The 18482-nt window shown below is 44.5% G+C and overlaps 1 protein-coding gene across 1 annotated transcript in view; it reads right to left on the bottom strand.

Annotated features, from left to right (window-relative positions):
• Positions 1–2833: 2833 nt before the first annotated feature.
• Positions 2834–18482, bottom strand: part of skib (v-ski avian sarcoma viral oncogene homolog b) — a 23518-nt gene continuing 7869 nt past the window's right edge. The window contains exons 2-7 of the mRNA XM_068742712.1: positions 5795–5908; positions 5523–5626; positions 5184–5425; positions 4117–4391; positions 3802–4032; positions 2834–3671 (exon numbers count right to left, since the gene is read on the bottom strand). Coding sequence (XP_068598813.1) covers positions 3447–3671; positions 3802–4032; positions 4117–4391; positions 5184–5425; positions 5523–5626; positions 5795–5908 — 1191 coding nt within the window. The 3' untranslated portion in view covers positions 2834–3446. The remainder of the gene's footprint in view (positions 3672–3801; positions 4033–4116; positions 4392–5183; positions 5426–5522; positions 5627–5794; positions 5909–18482) is intronic.

The raw sequence follows: 18482 nt of genomic DNA, 5'->3' as shown, positions 1-18482 counted from the left end.
GAGACAGAGGAGCCATCGCTGGGGTGCTGCTCATCCCTGAACTGTACATTTGAGTCCACCTTTCCTGCCCCCCCCTTTAGGCCACATGAACCCGCCTCCACCCTCCCTCTGCCGGGCTCCTCGGTAAAGTTTCTCAATAGCCCATCTCATGCAGAATTTAGAGTCAGCATATCCTCGTCGTGCATTTAAAGTCTTCTCACAGGGGATCAGGCAACGATATTTTCCATCCTGCAGGTTCATTCAGCGTCATCCTGAGTGATGTAATCCAGTGCAGCAGCTATTAGAGCTCCAATAGCATTGTTTGTTTGTACAATGAGCGGACACACAGAGAAAGAATGCTCTGCATGTGTCAGTCACTAAGTCTTCCACAAGCTGTAATCCTGCAAGACTTCAGCCGTGCTTTCCTGGAGGGATTTTCACGCCACCAGTAAGCCCCTGAAGACACAGAGTAACACAGGAAGGGGGGCAGATATTCATCGAACTGCATTTGAAGTTGTCAAATTCATCAAAGAATACAGAAATGGTGGTCTGCCTTTAGGATTTGACGTTAACATTAATTCCATTTTAAATTAGGAACACACAGAATTTGAAATGCACTGTGTTCAACTGTGTGCAATGAGATCCCCCCCCCCCCCCGAGAGGCACCGTGTGACATAAACTAAATGTATACACATAATATATATACTACAGTATAAAGTAGAGTGTAGCAGAATATGAAAATAAATAGATGAATATTAAATGGATATATATAATTGCAAAACAATGCTTACGTGCTTTTTGGAATTTGAAACTTTTGCTTTAAGGCCCCACGGGGAGGTCACATGACTTCCATGATTTGTAAATGTTTTAGTTAGGAAAGAAACTTAACGGCAAAATGACCAAGCCCAACACATTTAACGTCTCGGCCGGTGTCATGATACTTTAGAGCAGGGGGCGGCAGCCTAACACACGCGTGTCATGGCTGGCACGCGAGGGTATTTCTGTTGGCACACAGAGAATAAGAAGGGAAAAGCCAAAAGTACAGTAGTAGTCGCTGCTACCTAGCTTCTTAATGTGTTTTTGAAGGTCTTTATATAATGTTACTTAATGTTTACTATTTTAGCTTAACATGTTAGCGTGAGGGCAGCACGGTGGTGCAGCGGGAAGTGCTGTTGTCTCACAGCAAGAAGGTTCAAATCCAACCTCCGGCCTTTCTGTGAGGAGTTTGCATGTCGTCTCCGTGTCTGCGAGGGTCCTCTCCGGCTTCCTGCCGCCTTCAAAACATGCAAATTAGGTGAATTGGTTACACTGAATTGACCACAGTGTCTGTGCGGCCCTGCGATGAACTGGCGGCTTGTCCAGGGTGTGCCCCGCCTCTCGCCCGCTGACTGCTGGGAACGGCTCCAGCACGACCCGGTTAGGGACAAAGTGGTTATGAATGAATGAATGAATGAATGAATGAAAGCATGAATTCTGTTGGGCTCATAGATATCGCAGCAGGTCTTTGTTATTAAGTGTAAGACAGCCTTTTGGCCCGGATGAAATGGGAATCACAAACTTTAATTATGGCGGGGAACAGAGATTCATCAGAATGCAGTAGGATTGAATTAGATTTTAATGGTTATTATACAAGTTTTCCGAAGGAAAAGAGAACATTGAAACAAGAGGCAAGCAAGCCCCCCACTTTCCAAACCAAAACCACAACAGCATCAGCTAAAAAAAAAATGGATATTGCTATTACACTGTACCCAACAAATACTGAGAGAGGGTATCATAATAATAAGACATAAAAGTGTTCCTTGTCTAAAATACACGAGAGCACCTAAGATTGAAACCACAAGAAGGTGTTGCTTCTGCTCTATCCGATGAGGGAACTGTAGGTGCAAAGATTTCAAATCCATTTTTTCAGTTTTTGGTCTGCGGTGTAATATATACTCTATATTTCATAAGTAATAAAGATCTTCTCAAATAAACAAAATATAGGGACAAAATCAGGAAATTGTGTTGGTCTGTCATACCTAGAACATGTCCTACTAGGTCAACCACACCAAGGACATTTTCATTTAAACCAACATCCATCCGTTCTGCTCAATGCCCTGCGATTGCAACGATACTCGGCAATAGAACTAGGGCATTGCAGGTTTCCAGATTCAAATCGTTGTTGTTGTTGTTTCAAGTAAAAGCAAAAAATTATATTCATAATCAGTTTAAGCCTGGAGCAAGCGAACATACCAACAAATATATTATTTACAATATTATTGTATTTACATCAGAGGGCGTTGAGGGGAAAGTGTGTCTAAATTCAAAACTCATGTTAACTTTGTAGTTTGAAAAATGTAACAGCGAGTAAGCAAGATTCTTTTTTTTTTAAAAGTGCAATTCCTTTTTTTTTTTCTAAAGTAAAAAAATATATATATATCCATATTTTGTATATATGTAGAAATGTTGTTCATATAAACAGCATTTGTTGATTTAAGCGCCCTAACATCCCCGACTAAAAATGCATGTGTTTGTTTTGATAGGCAGCAAATTATTCAAGAATATAAATTATTTTACAAAACTCAATAGAAAATCAGAAGTACCGCATTTCAACAAAAACCAGACAACTATCGAAAGTTTTTTTTTTTTTTTACGAGGGCATTTGTAGACTTTTCTGCACTAACGTGGGCAAGAACATTATGCTATTTTATCATATGGTTTTGGTTGCATTCCTGAAAAACAACGTTCACACAACAAATAAAGTTGTAATATAATATTAAAAGTAACACTTCCGTAAAATATCCAAGCATGAAACAGAGGTGGACCTGAAGGTAAGCCCCCCCCCCCCTTGTAACCTCCAATACTTCAGGTTTATACAAAAGGTAGACAAGCTGGTATACATGCGAACATGTTCGTAAATTGATTTTTTTCGCCGGTGGAATAACAGCACTGCGAAAGCAATATTTCTTAAAAAGTATATCCTCTACAGAGTTATAAAAAGCAAGCCGATATTAAAAGTAAATAGTGGTAAACCGGTGTCTCTTGTTTTCAGCGGTCTGCAGTGACACCTTTGAGTGTACCAATATATACTGTGGCACCAGGATTTTCATCATCTGCACCAGGCGCACCGTGTTTCTTCCCTTCATATTCAAGTAGTGTTACGTCGCTATATTTGCACATCTTACAATAGCTTATACCAAAATAAAATCCTTGGATAGCATCAGGGGTCGAACCCGAGGACTCTGACTTTTACTGGAGAGATGTGTTTATCACCGAAGAAGTCGTTCTAAATCTCACAACATGCTCAGACATCATGCTACTTTCCAGTTCCTTTAATACAATTCATATAGTGTCACAATAATAATGATTTATATCATATTATATATGACTTCAAAACAGACTTTGCATTTCGCTACAGCTCCTTTACCCCTAAATGGAGGTGCGACAAAGTTCTTTCATCGAGTCTTTTTCTCCAGTTCTGTGCAGCTTTAGGATCCGTCGGGTCGTCGCGTGTTCTGTCTCTGTGCGTTTGTGTTCACCTCCCTGGGGTCTCCTCCTGTGTGGCTGCTGTCAGCCTGCAGGGCCAGTTGGCTCTGCAGGTCTTTAACAACGGTCTCCAGGCTCTGCCGTGCTTCTCTCTCCCGCTGCAGCTCCCGTCTCAGCTGCTCACGATCAGCTTCTGCCTGCTGCAGCTGCACATGCAAGCCCTCGATCTGCACGACAGTAACGCAGCACAGACAGTCACAGTGTGAACGAACGCAAATGAACGACGCGCAGAAAGCTGCGTCTGAACTAAATGGATGTTTTTTAGTGATGATGGCCGTTGCCACGTAGAACTCCTACCTGAGAGGAGTACTTGACTCGGAGACGTTCAGCCTCACAACCTTTGTCACACACTTGCAGCTGTCGCTCCATCTCCAGCTCCCTCTTCAGCCGCCCACAGGAGTCCTCTGCATCCCTCATCTTCTTCTCCCAGTCCATGCGAAGGCGCTCAATCTCCTTTCTCAGGTTGCGCTTGGCTTCAATGGCCTCGCGAAGACGCCCTTTTTTTGCCACCCTCACAAACTCCAGTTCCTGTGAAAGCAGTGCAGTTGATGCTGAAATCACACAAATGCACTCGTGATGACATGATATTTCCATAGGAACGGGATACGATACCTGTTGAAGGCTACGTTTAGCTTGCACAGCAGTCGCCAGCTTCTCCTCCTGCTTCCCTCTCATCCTGACAATCTCCTGCAGGACTTTTTCCCGGGTTTCTTTGGTGTCCATGCCTCCGTACAGCAACTGTCTGAGGGAGTCCATCTCTGGACAGACAGTCCCTGACAGACAGACAGGTCCCTCCTGAGGTCGGACAACACACGGCGGGATCAGAGTCTGAGACACGCTGGTGCAGGAGGATGGAGGAGGCACCAGGTAGTGAGGTGGAGCTGGACCTGAGGGAGAGATAGCTTTAACATTAATAAGTCTTACACTGTAATTAGTACCTGAACTTAAGTTGTTATTGTGAGAAAACTGCGATTGACACAGCTGTACAATACTTAGTTATCAGTTACTAATGCTAATTTTTCTCAGACATTTCTATTTCTGCCATTCATCATTTTATCCATTCATTTTGGTCAGCTCTGACTGTCAAAACTATTTACCCACCATTTCTAGCTCTTTCTTGAACCCTTTTATCTAATTATCTATAAATGTTTATCGATTAATTCAAACACTTATATATTATAATATAAATGAATGTATTTATGAAATTTCCAACACAGTTAAATTCTAATTGCAAGTTCTATTTTTCAAACTAGCAAAGCAACGTCACGTTTCTCTTGTCACCGTTAGAGGTTGGGAATCACTATAAATAAGTGTCAGATGTAGAAGCAGCAGAAATGTAACAATGTGCATGATTCAGCAAGAAAATAATAATAATCCAAACACCGAAACTTCATTTTTGCTGCTTCTTGAGGCAAAAGAAATTAGAGGAAAAAAAAAGTGTTTTTTGAGCCGATTAAATTACATCATTTTGCCTTGCTTGCAGTTCCTAATTTAAACACCAGGTGGTGCGGTTGCACAGGAATCATCCTGAGGCAGTTCTGCTCTGGCCTTTCTCCAGCGGGGCTTTACTGTGTAATACAAGTTGTAACTGTACAATCTGTGACGAATCATCTGACTCTTGTAGAGTTATGTTTGTGTCTCTGGGGCGCAGTAAACTCCAGCTGATGGTTGATACTCACGATCGTCACAGTCATCGACATCAATCTCTCCATCTGTGTCCATGTCATCAGGGAGGTTGGTGGTACTGGAGGGAGCCAGTTTGGTTGGGGGTTGTGCGTCTCCATTATGCAGCTCCTGCAGCGGCCTGAAAATGGCTGGTCCCCTGGTAGCGGCGTGGCTGTCCCTGGGTTGGACAGGGGGGTCAATGGGACCTAGTGCTGGATTGGGAGGCACCATGGTTTCATAACTCTTAGAATAAGACCTGTGAAAGCAGCAGAGCGACATTCATAACAAGTCATGGATGAGTTACATCAATACAGTAAAACTACCAGAGACAGAGTCAGACTATATAGACTCACCTGTTCACCTCATTCTGAGCAGCTGGTTTCTCTTTTTCTGCGTCTTTCGGAGACCAGGGACGGAAAGCTGAGGGTCTCCGCTTCAGCTGGACCTGTTTCAAATCCTGGAAAAAAAAACAACAACAAACGCATAACATTTAATTTAACATGGCAGATGATAAGAGGTTAGTTTTTTTTTTCCATAGATCATAATGTGAAACGAATAATATCTTAAATGGTAACACTTTAAGTTTTACGACAGATCCTGTTTCACACTAGCGTAGTGAACTAACCTTGTGAGCAGACTTTGGCAGCGATTGTAAACAGTCGGGCTTCCTGTCTTTGTCAGCTGGTTGGGACAGTGATTTGTCGAATTTAGACCTCTTGGCTGGGACTGGGCTGGGAGACTGAGGAGAGGAGAGAAAATGAGTGACTTATCATCCTGATTATTGCAGCTCAAGTTAATGGATATTTCAAGAACGCATGGCTTGCAGAAACGCTGCTATACTACTGTGGATGACATTCGTCAAAAGCAGCACAGATTTGTAAGGACAAGAAATGGCCGTGTACACTGTAAAGACAAAGAGAGGAAGAGCGTTTCTGAAACATGAGGTTACAGAGAGGCAAGGAATACAAGAGAAGCTGATGGATAAGTGTTCGTTCTCGGAGTTTAAAATGTCTGCATGTGTGTGTGTGTGTGTGCGTGTGTGTGTGTGGCTTTGAGCTGAGCAGACACTCAAGCTGGTCTGGCTGGCAGCCAGTAGGGCTACATTGCTCCCTGCCAGGCAGAAGAGGCGCCATCAGGTGGAGCAGATCGACTCCCTCCACCACAGAAATATTGTAATATAGAGGCAGAGGGAGGCAGCGAGGGAGACAAATTAAAGTAATTGCACTCAGACCTGACAGACGATTGCATTGAGGTGTTCACAGGAAGCTGCATGTTAAGGCTATACCATCTTAAGGCAGGAAGTGTGTATAAGCTCTGAGTATGTGAGCGTTGCTTGTGCGTTGCTGGACCAGCTTACAGGACCATGCGTTAAGCTAAACTCTCCTCCTCAGCACTCAGGTCTGCACTTGTCAGACAGAGGATACATGCATGTTTACCTGTGCAGGCGGGTAGGCCAGCAGAGACCTGCCTGCTTACTCTCTTACTCACTACTATGACATTCTGCCTGCAGGAAAGGCCAACACTCCCATCTCCGCATGTGAGATAAGATTACTCTGTCTGCCTTCAAAAAAATCCTCAATGGAAAACACTCCGGCAAGAGTTGCTTGGGATTGTGAAACCTTAAACCCCTACTTCGTGTAATCAGCTCAAGATGGATGCTAAATATATTTCTGTCAAGCGGTTAAAACATTAAATTAAATAATTATGATCTGTAATGAATTGATTAATCTCATTTTTAACCTCACTGAAAAATTGCTGAAAAAAAGCCCTCAATTTGAGGTATTTTCCATTGAAATTCATTACATTATCGTGGCAGATCAAAAAATTATTTATACCAAAAAGTAGCTTTATAAAGTCATTTCTTGTTTTTAACAGTCATTTACATTCTGCTGCATTTGGGACGAGTCCAAAGTGCTGCTTGCAATATTTAGTTTCCACCACCAGGGGGAGTATTGGTGTGTTCTGTTGTCAATCCCAATATAATAGAAAATAAAATGAAACCTGAGGTTTGTAGAAAGTGCTGTAAGTTAACACATCAAAAACACTTTTATGAAGTATTGAACACTGAACTTGTTGATTTTCTCTGCTTCAGATAATATAAAATAATGCAGACCCATCAATCACAGTGCTCTAAGTTAGCACATCAAAAATAACATTGTTCATTTCTCTTTGTGGCGATTCTAAATGCGTTCTAGGAATAATTTGATTTAATAAGAGTTTATCAAGACTCAAAAGCAAATGTAAACATGATAACACTATAAAAACATATTTACAAGCAGCATATAAAGGGTTAATAAATGCTTTATAACATTCTATAAAGTAGTTGTAAGCAAATATAATTTTTATTGATGTAATTATCAAAAGCTGATCAGAACTAATATGAATTCCCACTGTGCCTCTTCATGTGGGACGTTTGTTTTTCTGGACACTCCCCACTCCCCTATAAATGTCTCTACCTGTCTACCTGTCTAACCTGTAACCACATAACTCGCACACCTTCCCCCCCCCAAGCCCCACCTTACAATCACACACAGAGCATATAGCCTCTATACATCCCGACTCGGTTCTGCTCCGCCACGGCAACTTAACCCTTCACCTGCCTGACTCCAGGCGGGCAAATTTCCTTAGAGCTCCTGACCTGCTGTAATCAGACTCTGTAATTACCGATGTGACTGTTGTTTTCCCGACAAAGGATGTCTGCCTGTCTGCTACTATTTCTACTCTGAGGTTTGTAGCTCCAGGAAGGCTATGAGTGCTAGACATAATAGAGTCAGAAAACAGACACTCCCAGACACCACAAGGGACCTGCTGGCTAAATCTGACACTGACCTCACAGGAGAGCAGCCGCACAGGCTTAACTCACCGCCACATCATAGACATAGCACGGCCGGCGAGTCACAACACCCTCTTCGCACAACCTACTGCCTAGCCAGATGATAGGACATCCCTCTCTTTCTCCCTCGCTCGCTAGAGGAGAGGGAGACTTCCTCTGAGGAGTTTGCTTTGGCTGGGTCCCCTGTGGGAACTCAGTCTTGAGTGGGGGAACTCAGTCTTGAGTGGGAGGGGAGTGGACCAGGAACGGGACCACAGAGGAAGCACTGAGCTGAAGGAATGTATACTTGAAGGCCAAGTACAGCCTTCCCTTCAAGATTCCATTCAAGCCTTGCCCTTTTCAACTCGCTATTGTATGATAGTTCTTTCAGGCGGCATAATGAGGGAGCGTTTCAAAGCAGACCTGTAGGCTAAACAGAGCCTAATAGCAGCTGGGCAGGGGTAGAAGGCATTATTTTTTAATTAGTGCCTTATAATGGCATGGTAATACCGGGATAAAACCGTGCTAGCATGGCAGATGAGAAATACATCAATATCTATTCTAGGAGCACAGCTTTTGACCTGCTTGAATAACAGTCTGTCAATATAATGCGAACTGGAACATGGAACTAATCAACAATAAGTGTCTAGTGAGCCACGCTGCATAAATCAGTGGCCAAAGCAGGACACGGGTTTATTTATACCATGACTTCTTTAACGGACGTCTTTCATGCGCTTCCCTGCCTGTTTTGTCATAAATGTTGTTTTCCGGTCTGAAAAAGAGCAACAAACCAAAATGGTCTAACTCCAAGATAATTTGCTAGCTTCCTGAGATTAGAAGTTTGAATCGACAACCTGGAACTGGAAAAAATGGGACGCAATTAACCTAAAATATATATAAAAAAAACGAAATATAAAAGCCAATTAGTGACCTTTAGCTACCTGTGGGTGAACAATGTTACCTCTGGACCGAACCACCATTTAAATTACGGTAATATTAAAACTTGTTAGCTGTAGCCTCGTATTGGTTGTGCAAACATGAGACTCTTGTCATACATTTCCCAATACGATGAATTAATCCTCTCCTCACTTTCAGCTGCACACCTTTACATTTTTCACGTTTCTCCCACAAGGCAAGGCGATAACCTCGAGCTAATTGAAACCGCTGGCATCGTTTTTTGCGCTAAAGCGCTCAATTGGAGGAACCGAGGAATGAAACACGGGGGCAGCTAGCGCTTGTATGGCGAACGGAAATACTTTCCCTCCCAGCAGCGTATCCTCATGGGCCCATGGTCATATAATATCAATGCACACTGCACGATAGTATGGCATTAAGCAAAGGCACAACCGTTTTGGATTACGGCCTCCTTTCCCCTCTTAAACCCCTGAATGTAATCCTTCGATCGACATGTGCTTCGCGGGGTGCTGTCTCACCCAAGGGCACACCAACTGGTGCGTCGGCTCACTCGGGTAACAGCCTTAGTTTGGAAATGAGAGAATACTAGTTTTAGTAATCCGATCGCTGCAGTTTGGCATGGATATTCACAGGGACGCATAGAGCTTCCTATTCAACTCACTGCATGAATTGAATGACAGCCCCTTGATTTATATAAAGCCCCGTGGTCACCTCCGAACAGCTGGGGGGGGGGGGGGATTATTGGTGTCAACCCAGAATATCCCTGAAACTTCATCTCTTCAAAAGGCAGAGCACAAGCTCCAATTTCCCCTCGCTGTATCTCGGATTAATTATTTAATTAATTCGGTGTCTGTTGGGTCAATTTTGCGGATATGTTCTTTATTTACCGAGACACAGCGAGAGCTACAAGGGGCTTGGCATCGTTTCCGTAAGATTATTGGATTGTCCTAATTGTCTTTGGGATTGAGACCTGATGAGGTCTGAGGGATGAGCTGCTAAAGGTCCCTAAAGGTGGAACATATTTCACCGGGTCTGCACAGCTTGACACATATAGCTTCTGGGTGGGGGAGCAGGATGCTACAGCAGCGTCCTGCACCATTCATAAAGCGATCTGCGTGGGAAATTGTTGGTTCATCGGCACGGCAGCAGTAATTCATGTACACATTCTGCTACTGGCCTCTACTGCATGGTCCGTACTATACTATAGCAGTACTATAGCATCATATAGTGGGAAATGAAATGGAATAACAGTGCCTGCAACAACATGGACGTGCCCGCCTGTATTTCTTCCAGTATGCTGACAGTGGAGTTGCTCTCTCAGAGGATGACCTCACTGCACACAAGTTATTTCAACAGACATGGAAACCCTAGACTAAAAGACACGGAACAGATATCTCAGCAGATTATACATTATAAGCATAAACATGTTTGCTATGACTGTAAGGTTTAGTTATCTTAGGGAATAAAACGGCTGTATTTATAGATGCACGCAGCGCCACATTCAGCAGATAGTTGCCTGAGTCCCCCCCTCCCGATGCATTATTGGAATAAGATAATTAAACATCAGGCCAAATAAACTGAGGGAAGACGCACGGCTCTGTCTGCAAACCAGTAAAAGCTGGAGAGCACATGCCCCCCCCCCGTGCACATGCACGCGCATACACACGCACACATGTGCACGCACGATGCCTTTATGCTTCTATTCACATTTAGCACACTTAGAATGTAGGAGCAGCTGCAGCGCTAACCAGAAGGCCGGAGGCAATGAAGGTTAACGAGGAAGACAGAGATAGAGGGAAAAAGCGAAGGCAGACTCTCGCTGACCCACGTTCATGGAATTTAATTTAGCGCTCCTGAAGGGTAGAATGAATTTATATTCAAAATGTATTTATGCATCTTCCAAGAACATCATGAATAAAAGAAACGACTTTTCCTGCTCTGAAATAACTTTCATTGAAAATAAAAAGAAGCGTTACTCTTGAGGATATTAGATCTCAATTAAAACTTTTTGGGTAGATCTTGCATACATAATAATAACAGCTCACTATACTGCAGCACGAGTGCTTTCTACAGCCTTGAAGCCAAAGAAATTAAATATTTAGTCATGTAAATGCAGCTGCTTTTCTTGTTTTTCAATTCTCTACAAGAGCACTGGGTAAAAGCAGAGCTAATGCAGTCTCTGTGCTCTTGAACTGAGATGAAGCAGAGCTGTGGGCAAGTCTTTGTTAGGGCGACTAAAATGGTTTCCAGATATGAATGAGAAATAGAATAGAAAAACTCCAAATGCAATCCAGCTGTTTTCTCATGCCACATTTACAAATCAATCCACAACATTGTAATTTCCTGAAACGTCACGTGGGACTGCCGCAGCGATGGAGGCAGCGTTTGTGCGGCTGCGCCTTCGCTTGCAGCAATGTGTGCGTGCTTTCACAGAACTTGATCTCCACTGTGCAGCATTGCCAACACCATCTTTGCCTTGCAACCTTAATCCATTGGAATTACACCGTCACTTATCTGATTCTCTGCCTGCATCGACTTGCTGTGTATCTGACTGATCTAAAGCGTGAGTCATAAATAATTAGGAAAACACATATAATCATATGTATATATATATCATTTAAAATAAAGATAAAATGTAGGGTTAGAGGGGAAAAAAAAAAGATTGATGGCTTTCAGACAAACCAAGGCAAGTAATGTCAACATTTAAATAGATGCAGCTTCATTTATCATATGTCAGAAATAAGTGGTTCTTCTCGGAGCGTTAAATGTATATATTATCCTATAATCATTTTTCCACGGCGAATACTTCACTTTATCACAACGTAATTGCAACTTGAGGAGGGGAAAAATATTATTTCTCTTTATCTTACCTCCACAGATGGACAGTCAGATCACTCCCGAACCTTATAAGACATGATATTTGAATTAAAAAAGAAAAGAAATTCTATAACATTTGTGGGATTTCCATTTTAGACTGACAATTGATTCAACTGACATTTCTCAAGCCAACTCTGTGCTCTCTGAGACAGAGGCCTGAACATCGTGGTTTGTTACAGATAAGCGCACGTCTACCTGCAAACTGTCCTCGCTGTTGGCGCGCAAACCTGCCTGCTCTGCGAGACAGCAAATCCGGTGTCTGACTAGTTGGAATTTAATCCTGCAGATTAATACTAATGCCAAAGAAGTCTGAAAGATGATTAAAATGTCTCTGGATAACCTCTCCACAACCCAAACAGTAACAGTTCCAAATACACAGACCATTATATCACTCCCGGTACCTGGTACCAGACGACTCCTCTAAACCTCCCTCACTACTAAGAGGTGGTGGAGAACTCCAGACACGATGAGGCATGAGACACCGAGGGAGGGAAGGGAGAGCAGCTCCATGGCGATTGTTACAGCAGTCTGGACCCAGTCAGGGTCTCGACCTCCACAGATGGACAGTCAGATCTCTGTGTCAACAACCGGGACGGACCACCAGAGCTCCCGGCGCTGAAACCAAGAACTGAGAGTTTCAAGTCTTGAAAAATCTAAATGAGTTTTTGTGATGCGCGAATATTTCGTTCCAGATGTAGAAATTATTTTTTTAAATCACAAATACCTTATTTGTCATTTATTACTGATTAGATATTTCTTTAACTTGGATTATTTCCCTGCCAATATGCCAAATCTCAGTTAATGGTCACAATTACGATGCGGCTATGCTACAAGAGGCAACTTAAAATAAAACAATTTAGCAGAATATTTGGTTCGGTATATTTTACTAACCGTTTCACTTTGGCACCCTAAAACAATTTCTGCTTCATATATTGCAGCTTGAATTATAATTCAATTCATGTAACAGTTACCATCAGCTCAGTAGCACATGGCTAATTTCACCAATAAACCAATCAGCAGAGAGCATGCGTCCAATCAGGCGTGTAAGGACTGGGCACCTTTCAAACTGGCCGAGCTGAGGTTTGTGCTATCATTCCACATGACCAACCCCCCCGCCCTGCGGGGGGAGTAGCAATTGGAGAGGAGGGCAGGTGGCAGGTTTACTTGGAAAGATGAAAATGGGATGAATAACAGCGGTTAAGACGTGTGAGAGGACAGGAGGAGGGCAGAGGAAGGGGGGCGGGGGGTTTAGAGGAGAAGGTCATAAAAGCTGTGAGAGGCTGAGGTGAAGTTAAGGTCACTGCAGGGTCTCGCGTGATGTCATGTCATCAACAATACAAGTGCTGAGAACGGTCCTCAGAGCTAATTGGTTGAACCGAGGTAATAAATCTCTCTGAAATTTATTGATGCCCTTCTGGCCATTCTGCTGAAATGCTGCCCTCCTGGTCACCAGGCTGGAAAACCCACTCCGCACTGCTCCATTGTGGTTTGAAGACCATTCAGACAGTGGAATGCTGCTAAAGACACATACTGGTGGGGTCCTGTTGTTTAATCGGCGTTGAACTTCAAGTTCATCTCCTTGGCCTGAAGGCGTTTGGAGCCGCTCTTTTTTATGCTGCACAGACAGGAGGTTTGTCTAATGCTAACGAACGCAACGAGCCATCTGCACTGAGTCCATTAAAAAAAAAAAACCTTAGAATAAAATACCATAAATACAAAACTTCACGAAGGAACCTAGAATTACAATCAAGGTATAAATACAAAAAAGTAACTTCAGCCAATGAACAATTTGTCAAAACGACACCTTTGAAAATGTTTGACAGAACGCGCCCCGACTTCGCTGTGCGGGGGCCTCGCAGTGCGCCGCACATGTGTGCACATACAGTCGTTTTTTTTTTTTTTTTGTCAGAGATCAAATAGCATTCCACTTGTTTCCACTTGTTGAAGGAATTGTCTGTAAGGGAAATGGGGGAAGGGGATAAAACACCCACAACATCCGTTCCTAAGATCACACATTCCATGCTTAAACACTAGTTTTGCTTCCCCCTCCTCCTTTCGTAGGAAAACATATCTTCTTACGCAAGTAATTAGGTGAGAGGGCCCAAACCTGGCAGCTTCCATAGCATAAATCTGAGCGCTCTGAAACGGAGGGGCTGAGAGGGGCGGGTTCGGTTGGACCGCAGCGCCTCATGAATTCTGCAATTTGCCGTCTGTTTCTTGACTCTGAAAAATCTCTTGGAAATGTCTTTTCCTGGATGATTTTTATTGCACAAGAGCGAGCCTGTGTTTTTCTCCATGGCAACCACATAACAGTAGAGCCCGGCTAAGCTCTGACTCAACAAACAGAACTCCACGAAATAATACTCATGTCAGTGCCAGGTGCCCCCCCTCCCCTCCCAGATTTCCTGTAAAGGCCTCGTCCGCGACGGGTTTGAAGAACAGGCTCAATGATCGCACCGACCGTGAACGAAGACACGTGTGGAGATTAATCAGGGCGCATATGATGTGACATGCTGCAGATGATATGCACAGGAAAATCTGACGGGCCTCAGGTGCTCCGTGGATTTCGGGGCGTTTCACGATCCAACGCCATGACGAGTTCGGCACAGTGGGGACAAGCAGCAGCTGGGCACCGTTAGCCTGAGGGAGCCTCGCTCGGAGCAACAGCAGGTTCAAAGCAAACACACCGGACGGAGCGTTACGTAAAAGGCCTGCCTCTGTCGGTGGGCTGAGCTGGAGGGAGGCAGGCGCTCCGCCGCCCTGATGTAGTCGCCGAAGGGAAAGGCAGGCGAGGGATTAGTGTTGCAGGCAGGCACAGGCCTTTCCCTGCAGACCTCTTGACACTCGCACGATTGACACAGACAAGATATCCAACTGTAAACGATGCAAATGATCCTGGTTTGCAAATGTGATGGAGGGTACTGTTCATAATCGTGTATTTATTCTTGCATTCATGTTTCTAAAATCATAAATGAACGTACAACGTAATTTGAGGGAAACCGAAGCGCCCCCCCCCTTGTCCTTGAATCATGCGCGTCACCTAAGCACGCCAGGAGAGGATTTACTCCCTGCCTTCCCCATTGGTGGACCTTCTACCATCTTGTCTTGACTAGTTATGGCCATTCCTAATGAAACACAAGACATGTCTGCTAAACTGTAACTTAAGACAACGGCGAGGACGGCCTCCGTCTCAGCTGCTGTCGAGCAGCTGTATGACTGCAAGGGTGTGTGTGTGTGTGTGTGTGTGTGTGTGTGTGTGTGTGGCTGCTCTCACGCTCGCAAGGCTTTCAGAGGCTTCACCCTTGCAAAAAAAAAAAAAAAACACACACACACACAATCAAACAAAATTATCCATTATTCGTTGCATATAAGGTCATTGCAAAGGGGCATGGGAGGCAGCCAACTTTTCTCTTTGCCTCTCCCGCACTCCCGTCCCGCTCTTACTGAGCACAGAGGAGGATGCCGCAGGGAGGGGAGGCCCTACACAGGAACTCAATAATAACTTTCAGCAGTCTAGCCAGGAGGCTGGAAGCCCAGACTGCGGCTGTTCCTTCCTGTCCTCACTCCTCCCCCCGCACAGTCCCGCGCTCCTCCCTTCACCTCCACTGCCTCCTCCTCCTGCTGGCCTGTGTCTGCTCCACAGGACTGATGCATTCTGCAGACAGCCCAACGCTCTTAAAGAGACACAGGCCACATTTTTATCCCGTGAATCACTGCAGTAGACGGAACCAACTAAAGCGAGAGCAGAGTCCTTCGTTTCTTGCCTCTAAAGCTTGGCTTTGACTCTGACACGACGGGAAACGTGAACGAACAAAGAAGCAGAAGCATGTCGAGAGACCGAAAGTACGTCTAAAGGTCTCACACTGTGGTTGCCTTTGAACATGCTCTCTTTTGACCTTGTTAAGTGCAATAAAGGTTATTGGTAATTACGATACTTAATGCCTTTACCGTAGCAGTTCTTGGAGTGAATGTAATAATAAGTCGCAATTATCACTCTGAAATGACACTACCACAAATTAACCTGCTGCGAAACACCCGCGGGGACATTGTCTTTCATCCTGGGTGGATCGGCACATCATAATGTCAGGTTAGTTACATGTTTTTTTTATATATAAGAAAACCTCAGGATGATGAATAAGAAAATCTTTAATACTTTACAGGCCAAAATCAAAAAGAAAAAAAATCTTGCACAATGTCAAGCAAGGAAAAGAATCAAATTCTCACGTTGCAGAAGCTGGAACGTCAATGGAAAGCAGATTTTTGACTGATTTATTCATGGCCTGATCCTTGTAGCAGACAGCCTCAGCTTTAACGCAGCATTCATTGCTTTCTGTTTTTTTTATTTTTATTCAGCCAACCAATACTGAATAGAAAGAGACTGTCCTTGTGTTAAATGCTGCTGACCAAAACCTTACACTTTCTTATTCTGCGATCTGAATAGAGCAGGAGAATCTGGAATAGCATGTGACTGAGTGCAGCCATGTTGAGCTCTATATACCACAGTAAGGAAACGATTAAACATTTATTAGAGTTGAGTGACACAGAAACCTACAAGGGCGTGCCTGCCAAACGCGCTCTCATTCTTTTGCTGTCAGCACTATTCCACGCTTCACTTACAAACTGTGCAATGCAGGAGAGGGTCTAAAACCCAACCCAAGGCAGGCAAGGGAAGGCCGTAAGGTTGACTTCATGCTATTAGACACAATTGAATCTTCTGGTAATTTATGTTTCAAAACACACACATGTAGGCAGGGGGGGGGGTGGAGAGAAGCGGTCCGTAACCTTCCCTCACCAAAGTATCTTCACTGGAGGCTGAAGGGTTAACACTTCTCAGCTGCAGCATAACAAAAGATGAAATCTCTATGGGAGGTATCAGTGCCAGAGTCAGCAGAGCAGCCCAGTCCTCGGCAACGATAACCCCATTCTGGAAAACCTATAAGGCTCGAGCATCCAGCTTCAGAGGAATCAGGCAGCTGCGTTTCAGCCTCTTACAAATTGGGAAAAGAAACCTTCCAGGAGAGCATAGCTCTAAAGTCTCAGGGGCGTCTTCATCACTAAAATCTCCATGAGAAGCTCACTGGCCTCAAACGCCAGTATTTTCATAGCTTACGAATGCTGTTACACCCACCTAAGTCATGATGTGCAAACAAAATACAGCCAGTGCCCAACTGCGGGGCTGTTTCAGGACAAAAGGAAAAACCAAGACCTGCAGTTACACTAAAACAGCTTGCTGTTCATGACTGTGGCGTGCAGATCGCTTTGAGAGGGTGACGCATGCCCAAACAATGCCCAGCCACTGAGTCACCAGCCACATAATGCTGGACTCTTTTGCTTGGCGTAACAAGCCGGCACCAACGCTGCAAGGGGGGGGGGGGGACGACACACACAAGTAACCAACCTTGTGTCTCCCCACAGAGCTCTACAAGCATTTTGAGCGTGTCAATTCAACACAAAGATCAACCAGAATCCATCTTCATTCACGAGGGTGATGATAGCGTCAGGGCGACGGTCTCTCTGCCCTCACCCGGCCCTCACCCGGCCCTCACCTCCGTCACCTCAAAAGGGAAATCCCAGGGTGAGGAAGAAGGCAATGAACTTCTGACCCGCCATTCAGACTGCAGAGGAAGCATTGCAACACAGGGGCAACTAAAGTCCACCGTCCACTCCGTCTATCGTCCCCTCGGTATCTCACCCTTCCATCCCATAAACCCCACTGCTCCCCTTTTTATGGATGCCAGATGGTGGGGAGGCCTCGTCGCCTCTGGACTTGCAAAGCCTTGTAAAACCAGTTGACCTCAGAAACATAAAAACGGCTATTTATGAAAAGGCTTGAAACAAAACACACAAACATCCTGCCACTGGAACAATCAAATGCCATCTCATTTCCCCAAAGAGCCCTTTTTACAAGATGAGAGCAGGACGGCGGAGACTCCTGCAGATGTGTGTGTGTGTGTGTGTGTGCCCCTGTGCTGGGAGCGGTGGAGCGGCCCAGATGTAGAGCGACCACACCCAGGTACGCTTTTTTTCCCCTCCCCCTGTGTGAAGGGGTTTTATTTGCGTGCTTTGGGTGTGAGAGCAGGACTTTGGCAGCATCTACATTTCTCCCTGAGAAACAGAGAAGCAAAACAAACAGCAGTCTACATTCAAGTTGAAGCTGAGCCGCAGTCTGGCCTGCGGTTCACGACGTACTGTTCCAGCGCTGACTTCACCTAAAACAAACACTCTCTCTCTCCCCCCTGCGGCTTCTATAACCATTTTTTTTTTCCCAAGAAGCACTGGGTAACATTCAAACATTTTCACTCACTTGTCACTTGTGTAGGCGTTGTGCCCTTTGACGCCGTGTTCGGACCGAGTCCAAGGATTGAGAGCACGCAGAGTTGGGCGGGAAAGAGGGTTAAAAAGGCCAAAGATCGCCTTGTCATAAAACAGACGTCCAATCAACGGCCACCTTTTACCGCAAAATCAATTTGAGTGATTATACGCTCTTCCAATAACGTTCTGCTCACTTCAGTTGCCCCTCTTTATTTGTTCCAACAGTTGGAATCTACTATTTACGCCCTGCAATTCAACCTGACCTCCAGGCAACCCCTTGCCGGGCTGCATTTGCCATTAAGGTCGCCGTGACTGCGGGTTATTGCTGTGATAAAACTTTTACTACTGTCTCTCCATCCACTCTGCATGGTCTGTGGAACAAGTCCATGGGACCTTT

Source organism: Brachionichthys hirsutus, chromosome 8 (assembly GCF_040956055.1).
Source record: "Brachionichthys hirsutus isolate HB-005 chromosome 8, CSIRO-AGI_Bhir_v1, whole genome shotgun sequence".
Lineage (NCBI taxonomy): Eukaryota > Metazoa > Chordata > Actinopteri > Lophiiformes > Brachionichthyidae > Brachionichthys > Brachionichthys hirsutus.
The sequence above is the reverse complement of the archived record's forward strand: the minus strand, read 5'-3'. Positions and strand labels throughout refer to the sequence as shown.